This window comes from Myotis brandtii, unplaced genomic scaffold (genome assembly GCF_000412655.1).
Source record: "Myotis brandtii unplaced genomic scaffold, ASM41265v1 scaffold485, whole genome shotgun sequence".
Classification (NCBI taxonomy): domain Eukaryota; kingdom Metazoa; phylum Chordata; class Mammalia; order Chiroptera; family Vespertilionidae; genus Myotis; species Myotis brandtii.
This window is the reverse complement of record NW_005368527.1, coordinates 657,240-665,416: the sequence shown is the minus strand read 5'-3', so window position 1 is coordinate 665,416 and position 8,177 is coordinate 657,240. Positions and strand designations below refer to the sequence as shown.

General features: G+C 52.4%; 2 protein-coding genes across 2 annotated transcripts in view; both read left to right on the top strand.

The window, feature by feature from the left end:
* PGLYRP2 (peptidoglycan recognition protein 2) overlaps positions 1–1,051 on the top strand; it is a 5,368-nt gene extending 4,317 nt beyond the window's left edge. The window contains exons 6-7 of the mRNA XM_005876341.2: positions 1–84; positions 944–1,051. Of these exons, the coding sequence (XP_005876403.2) occupies positions 1–84; positions 944–952 (93 nt within the window). The 3' untranslated portion in view covers positions 953–1,051. The remainder of the gene's footprint in view (positions 85–943) is intronic.
* A 2,649-nt stretch (positions 1,052–3,700) lies between these two features.
* Positions 3,701–8,177, top strand: part of RASAL3 (RAS protein activator like 3) — a 12,517-nt gene continuing 8,040 nt past the window's right edge. Inside the window, 6 exon segments of the mRNA XM_014547775.1 lie at positions 3,701–4,005; positions 4,135–4,469; positions 6,619–6,749; positions 6,878–6,956; positions 7,066–7,127; positions 7,499–7,578. Of these exon segments, the coding sequence (XP_014403261.1) occupies positions 4,148–4,469; positions 6,619–6,749; positions 6,878–6,956; positions 7,066–7,127; positions 7,499–7,578 (674 nt within the window). The 5' untranslated portion in view covers positions 3,701–4,005; positions 4,135–4,147.

The following is an 8,177-nucleotide window of genomic DNA, read 5'->3' as shown; positions in this document are numbered from 1 at the left end:
CTCGGCCACCGCCAGCTCGTGCGTACCGAGTGCCCCGGCGACGCGCTCTTCCACCAGCTGCGCAGCTGGCCACACTTCCACGAGGTGAGTCTGCGACGTCCGACGTCCGCATGACCTGGGCCTGCCCCCCATGTGACACAAGCTCAGCCCCTAACCCTTGCCTGTCTGCCCAACCTCAGCAGGCCCCTCTCTTTCCTGTAACCCCTACACTCACACAGCTTCAGCCAGGCCCCTGGTCTCCCTTGCAGCCCTTCTATTCGGGCAACCTAGTCCCAGCCTTTAAGTTGTTCTGCTCACAACATTTCCTGTCCCCTGCCCTCTGCGTGCACAACCTTAGCCTGGCCCCTGACCCAGCCAGCTTGTTGTTTGCCCAGCCTCCAATACGTCTGCGCTCACAACCAGGGCATGGGCCCTGATTCCTGCAGCAGCCCCTCTGCCCTTACAGCCGCATCACCTGTACCCGAGTCACATCGCTGCTGCCTGCACAACCTCATCCCAGCCCACATAACCTTGGCCTCACCCCGGCCCCCTACCCAAAAGACCTCTGTATACCCAACAGTAACCTAAGTGGTGTCCCTCTTCCAAAAACCGCTTTGCCTGCACATCTCTGTCCAACTCCTAACTGTGTGTTGCAGTCTTCTGCCCAGACCATCTCAGCCCTAAGGATGCTTGCTCCGCCCCAGCCTCCCTGACCTTTGATGCTGCAGCCATCTAGGCCCAAACAGCACAACCTTGGCCGCAGCCCCTCGATGAACACACACCTCCACTCACACACCTGCACAATCTCGTGCTACCTGCACACTCCCATTGTGTTTCATGAAGCTGGCCTGCCGTCCGTGTGTACCCAGCCCCTCACTTTGTCCTCTTCCTCAGGCTCCCACCAGGAGCAGAGGACACCCAGCCTCACCCACCCCCAAGCCTCACAGTCTCTTGCCTTTTCTAGAATGTATAGCCAAGGACTGCCAAGAGCGCCTCCAGGAGATCCAAGAGGAAGCCGCCTCTAGTGACCATGCCGGCCACAGACCTCCAATAAAGAGACTGTGTGAAGAAAGCCTGTGTCTATGCATCATCCGTGTTTGCCCAGAATCAGACCCTGAGATAAAAGTTCCAGTGCAAGTAGCATGGGAGGCGATCCCAGGACAGATTATTCGGGGAACAAGGAAGAGAGATAGGAAAAGGAAGGAAGCTCAGAAAGGGTGCTTTACCAAGCAAGTTGGCACTGGGGCACATGGAGCTCAGTCCCACTAGGGACTTCTGGAGGGCAGCATAGGATACAAATCTCAAAGTTTTCCCACCCAAGAAGTGAGGGGACTGGGGTATTGATCCTCCAACTCCCACAGTCATTGGCTGAGGGCTTCTCTCAGGAAAGTGCTAATTCTCTGGCACTTTGGGGCTGCTTGTTGCATGGGCTCCATCTGTCAGAGAAAGTCCTCCAGCAAAAATTGCAGGGAGTTGGGAGTGGAGCCAGTATGCAATGAGGTGGTAAATACTCAGGGATGCAGCAGAACTCAGGGAGACTCCGTGTGTGTGTGTGTGTGTGTGTGTGTGTGTGTGTGTGTGGTGAGTAGCCTGACACAGTATGAATAAGATGGGCATATCTAAGGGGTGTGCACCTGCCTGAACACCCTCCTCCTCAGGATGGGTTAGAGCAGTGGTTCTCAACCTTCCTAATGCCGCGACCCTTTAATACAGTTCCTCATGCTGTGGTGACCCCCAATTTCATTGTTACAAATTGAACATAATTAAAGTATAGTGATTAATCACAAAAACAATATGTAATTATATATGTGTTTTCCGATGGTCTTAGGCGACCCCTGTGAAAGGGTCGTTCGATCCCCAAAGGGGTCGCGACCCACAGGTTGAGAACCGCTGGGTTATAGAATTTGTGAGGCCCAGTACAAATGAAAATGCAGGGCCTATTGTTCAAAAAGCAAGAACTTCAAGACAGTGATAGCAGAGCATTAAATCAAATGTAGGGTGGAGCTCTTCTGCGTGTGGGCTCCTGGGGTGACTGCACAGGCCGCACATCCATCGAGGTGATCCTACCCACCCCACCCCCTGGATTCCAGTCTCCCTTGCCTTTTCACAAACTGTTCCTTCTCCCTAGCCTGCTCTTCCCATAGCCAGCTCCTTCTCATGCTTCAGGTTGCAAATGTCACCTCCTCGGGGAGGCCTTCCTGGATTTTTCCAGTTCAGAGAGCATTCCTTCTGCTCAGCCTCTCTACTTCAGTCTGTCTATGTTCTTCCAAGTCCTCCTCACCAGGTAGAGATGTCTTGCATCTGTGTTCAGGATCTGTTTCCCTCACTAAACTGTGAGCTCTGGGAGGGCAGGAATCGTGTTGGTTTAGTTCCCCCATGGCTTCTCCAGCACCTAGCACGTAGTAGGCACTCAGGAAACATTTTTTTAACTAAAAGAAGGCTCTTATTATAAAGCTTCTGAAACTGATATTATCATTGTGTTGTACAAATATGGAAACCAAGGCTCAGAGAGAGGAAGTGACTTGCCTGAGGTCGCATAGCTAGAGAAGGACCAGCTGGTACTGAAAGCCACTCCTGGGCCCGATTCTACTGACTCTCATGTTGACTCATTCATTCCTTACAACGGTATTTGCCCATCTCTTTTTTCAAGAAAACATTTATTAGAAAAGTGCATCAGTGAATTTTCACAGCCCAACACATTCATAGAACCAACACCCTGCTCAAGATATAGACATGTTTGCTGGGCCCAAGTGGCTCAGTGTCATCCTGAGCACTGAAGTGTTATCGATTCGATTCCGGTTCAGGGCACATGCCTGGGTTGTGGGTTTCGATCACTGGTCAGGGAACATGCAGAAGGCAGCCGACTGATATTTCTCTCTCGCATCGATGTTTTTCTCTCTCTGTCTCCCTCCCTCACTCTTCCTTCCTCTCTCTAAGGATGTCCTTAAGTGAGAATTAAAAATAAGAAATAGACCTATAAAATTTATGTTATGTGACTTTCACCTCAATTTTATTTTATTTTTTTAAATATATATTTTATTGATTTTTTACAGAGAGGAAGGGAGAGGGATAGAGAGTTAGAAACATCGATGAGAGAGAAACATCGATTCAGCTGCCTCCTGCACGCCCCCCCCTGGGGATGTGCCCGCAACCCAGGTACATGCCCTTGACCGGAATCGAACCTGGGACCCTTCAGTCCGCAGGCCGACACTCCATCCGCTGAGCCAAACCAGCCAGGGCTTCACCTCAATTTTAAAAGCCATAAAAACGATATCAGTTCCCAAAGCCTCTCATACCCCCTTTCACTAGCCCCTCCAAAGGAAACTGACATCCTGACTTATTGGACATAGTTTTGTCTATGTCCATAGACATAGGGTTGGTTCAGCTCTCCTGACTTATTGGAGCTTTATATAAATGGAACAATACAGTGTATAGTTTTCTCTTTTTCTTTTTTTTATTTATTTTTTTTGCTTAGCAGTGCTTGTAATTCATCTGAATTCAATCATTCAGTAGTTTGTTCATTCTTATTGCTGCACGGTATTCCACTGTGGGAACAGACCACAATTTGCTCATCCTAGGGTATATGGACACTTGGGTTGTTGTCAGTTAGGGGCTATTACGAATAGTCTATTGGGTGAACTGCTGGGTCAGAGGAGAGCTGTACAGTCAATGTTTGTCGACCAAACAGTTTTCCAACTTGAATGAATTGGTCTGCGCTCTAACCAGCAGTGGATGACAGTTCCAGGGGCTCAATGTTCTCCCCAGCACTTGGACAACAGGTGCCCATCTTGCAAAGAAGGCCACTGAGGCTCAGAGAGGGGCATACACTGCCTCCTCTGGTCAGTGAGAGATTTGGGTTCCTGCTCTGGCACCTCCTCTCCTCCTGCATCCTGCCCACATTGTGCCCTCCCAACCTGGCCGTGGGGTGGGGTGGGACAGACAGGGTCACGTGGAGTAGCGTTCAGCAGGAGGAAGCCAGGCAGTGTGCAGACGGCTGTTGCCGCTCGGGCTGATCAGGAAATCAAGGTAAGAGAGGGAGTGTGTGTGGCCCCCAAGGGGATTTTCTGGGGGCAGGGCTGAGAGTGGGGAGGGGGCCGAGATGAAGGCAGCATGTGGGCAGACACAAGATGGAACTGTCACCCTCTTGTTCCCCAGGAGAATCCCCACCATGGACCCACTAGCAAGAAGCCAGTCCTCCAAAACCCAGCATGCAGCCCAAACTCCGCTAACCTCCTATCGCTGGCACACAGGAGGTGGTGGAGAGAAGGGAGCTGGAGGGTTCCACTGGGGCCGCTTTGCCAGCTGGGGGAGGGCACTGAGCCACCAGGAGCCCATGGTCAGCAGCCAACCTGCCCGTCGCTCGCTGTTCCGTCGTGTCAGCTCTGCGCCCCCCAAGGAGTCTCGCAGGAACCACCTCAGATTATCCAAGACCCTCTGGGGGAGGCATAAGAGCCCATCACTGGAGGCAGAGCCGGAGCCAGAAGCCTCAGGTACATGGCTCCCCCATTCAGAGCTGGGGCTAGGCTGGGAGACCGGATGCTTTGGGTTTTGTCTGCCTCCAGAGCATCAGCCATACAGACACAGGAAGTTGTGGGGAGTGCAAGAAGCCCAACAGGAAGTGGCTGGGGCCCAGCTGCCCTCTTCCCTCTTTCCCCCTTACCCAGGGCCTGGGGGTGTGGGGTGTGGCCAAGGAGCTGTGGGCAAGGGGGTCCAGCCTGGGGAAGACACAGGGAATGAATAGACGGATGATAGCACTATCCAGATGCCAAATGGCCCTTGGCCCCAACTGGTCTCTTGTCACATCCACTGGCCCACTCTCATCCTCTCCTGCCTGGATGTCCATCTCAGCCTCCTCCTGCTCTCCTGCCCTCCAGCTTCCATGTTTTAGTTTCTTCACTTCCTTGGGCCTCAGCTTCCCCATCAATGAAGTGGGAATCATGATCCCTACCTTGAAGGGTATATGATTTCCTTCATTCATTTATTCATTCATTGAAACAGAGGCCTGTTGAGCATTGACTATGTGCCAGGCCCTGATTTAGGCACTGAGGAAAACAGCAGTGACTAAGAGATGTCACTGGACATTGAAACAGAGGCCTGTTGAGCATTGACTATGTGCCCTGATTTAGGCACTGAGGAAAACAGCGGTGACTAAGAGATGTCACTGGCTGGCCCATGAGACTCACAGTGTAGTGGGCACAAAAGACAGTAACGAGTATAAACAAGAAAATGACAGATAGAGCTCAGTGTCGCACAGAGGGATCTAGAAGGGTATCATGAGGATTGGAGCTCTAGAGCATGAAGCACTAGCCCAGTGTCCAGCGTATTTTAAGTGGTCCATGAACAGTGGGAGTTATTTCTCCCCCTAGTGGTAAAACAATAGGACAGATGGGTCATCTGGGAGGGTTGGTTCAGCTCTCCTATTCCTGGAAGCTCATTTAATGCTCACCATTCATAGTCTCATTTGGCAAAAGCATCCCTTCAACCCCCTTCCAGGGTATTAGGTATTGCCCACTCCATCGTATCCAGAGAGAGCTCTCTAACAAGCAGGCCTCATCTTTGAGCATGTGAGGATGCCCATGGCTCCTCACTACCCCCAGGATAAAACCTCTAACTGGCACCCAAGGTCCTGAACCAATCTCTTCCTGGACCTTCTCTTCTAGCCTCTGAGCCCTCCATTTTTTTTTTTTGCCCTTCCCTTTGTGTCCCTGGGCCTTGACATCTCTCAGCCTTTGATCAAGCTGTTCCTGCCACCATCCCCTCCATCTCTGTCAAAATCCAACCTGCTGTTCAAGTCCTAGCACAAACTTACTCTCTCTGGAGGCCTTCCCTGGCCTGCTGCACAACCACCACCCCCTACCCTGGCCTTTTTCTATTCCTTTCTCAAACTTTGAATGTAGTCCACCTTAGACTAGTTATTGATGTAAGGAACCAAGGCTGCTGTCCTGTTGTTTAACTTCTTGGACCTTTGTTATTCTTGCTCATACAACCACTGTCTTGGTTAAGAGAAGGATGCTTGCCCTGACGGGTTTGGCTCAGTGACTAGAGCGTCGGCCTGCGGACTGAAGGGTCCCGGGTTCGATTCCAGTCAAGGGCATGTACCTTGATTGCGGGCACATCCCCAGTGGGGGGGGGGGTGCAGGAGGCAGCTGGTCGATGTTTCTCTCTCATTGATGTTTCTAACTCTCTATCCCTCTCCCTTCCTCTCTGTAAAAAGTCAATAAAATATATTTTTTAAAAAGAGAGAGAAGGATGCTTATGTCTGAGGTCCAGCTCAGTCACTCACAAGCTGTGTGAACCTGGGCAAGTCATTCCATCTCTCTAGGCTTCAGTTTCCTTCTTGGTAAAATGGGGCTTATAATAGCCCTTTTAATGGCCTTGGGGGATTAAATGAGAGAAGGCGTGTGGAGCAGTGAACACGGTACAGGTCACACAGTAGGGGGGCTGCGTCTGCCCAAAGCCAGTGGAGACAAGGTCCAGAGAGTTTTGCTCAACAACTACCTGACATGGCTGCCTTGGGGGGGGAGTGAGGGGGAGGAGGAGGCAATTAGGAGGGAGCCCCGTTGAGCTTTGGTGAATGGAAAGGGGGGTCTGAGGTTCAGGAAGAAGTCCCAGTTCCCCAGCACCTCTTCCTCCACCCAGAGCCTGATCCAGAGCCGGAGCCCCCAGCCCCACAGATCCCTGAGGCACCCCCACCCGATGTGCCTGTCTGGAACATCGAAGCCTTCACTCTGCTCGATGGGAGGCTGGTGCTGCTTGGGGGTGAGGAAGAGGTGAGAGAGGGCCTGTGGGTAAGGGGAAGGAAGGAGGGGAAGGAATGGGATAATGGGAAGCATCTGCCTCTCCCTCTACCTGCCTGCCTGCCTTCCCTTTCTGACTACCCACTCCCACGGAGGAACAGGGTCCTCGCCAGTCCAGGGTGGGGAGTGCCAGCTCTGAGAGCAGCATCCAGGTGGCCATGGGGAACCTCAGGGAGGCAGGTAAGTAAGTGTGAGAGGTGAGGAGGGCTGGGGCATTTGGGAGCATGTCAGGGTGGGTCAGAATCCAAGATGATCCCATCTCCCAACCTCCCATCCCCGAACACCACAGACCGAGTCGCTGGAAAGACTGAGCCGGAGGCTGCTGGCTCCAACCAGGTCCACAACGTGTGGGTGAGGCATCCACTGGGGGATGGGGAGGTGGGGAGAGAAAATACTTCCAGACCCTCAGAGGTGAAAGGGGACTCTTACTGGGTGATTTGGGGCGGATCACTGAACCTCTCTGGGCCTCAGGGTCTCTGTCAAATAGAGCTAATGGGAAGACCTCCCTCTCTGGGCTGTTTGTGAGACATCAATAGAGAATGCAGGACAGCAAACAATTGGTGCTTTAAAAATGGGAGCTATTGGTGGCCTTTATTATTCTTGCTAATGCAGCCTGAGTTTGTGGTCCTCCAAGAATAGCAGATCCTCCAGGACGCCCCGAGGGAAAAGGAGCTGAAGTGGGAGCACAGGGTTCTGCTCAGCTGACACCCCTCTCCCCGTAGGGGTTGCTCAAACGGCTGAAAGAAAAGAAGAAGGCCAGGGCAGAGCTGGGAGCCAGTGCCTCTCGGGATGGGTAAGAGTCTGAGGGGCTGGCGGGGCTGGGATTCAGCATTGTCCCCTCCCCCTCCTCCTGCCTTTCACTCTGACTTTCACCACATGCCCTCTGTGTCCTGCCCTGTGCTGGGCCATATTGGGGCCACGGAAAGATCACAGCATGGAGCCAATCCCCCGTGGAAGAGTGGGAGCAGTCTGACACAGTAACTCTAAAACCGGAACTAAATAAAAATCCTGGTCTGAGAGTGTCAGGGGAGGAAACTGAGCTGAGGTCTGAATAATGGGTGGGAATTAACTCGGCCAAGAAGGGCGGGGACAGCATTCCAGACAGAGGGAACAGCACGTGAAAAGGCCAAGAGGCCGGGTGAAGACACAAAAATAAGTCCAGTGTGACCGGACTCCAGACAACGAAGGATTAAGTGAAGGGAAACGAAGGCTATGGTGACAAGGGCTATACTATACAAGGTCATTCAGGCCACCATGAGAAGCTGGGTTGATCCTAAAAGTGATGGACTCAAGTCCAATTTAGGTTCAAGTCCATCCTGGCCTCCCTCCACCCTTCAGGCTGTAGGGGGTGATGAGGGGAGAAGATAGAAATGACACTCCTTCCCCCACCCCCATCCCCAC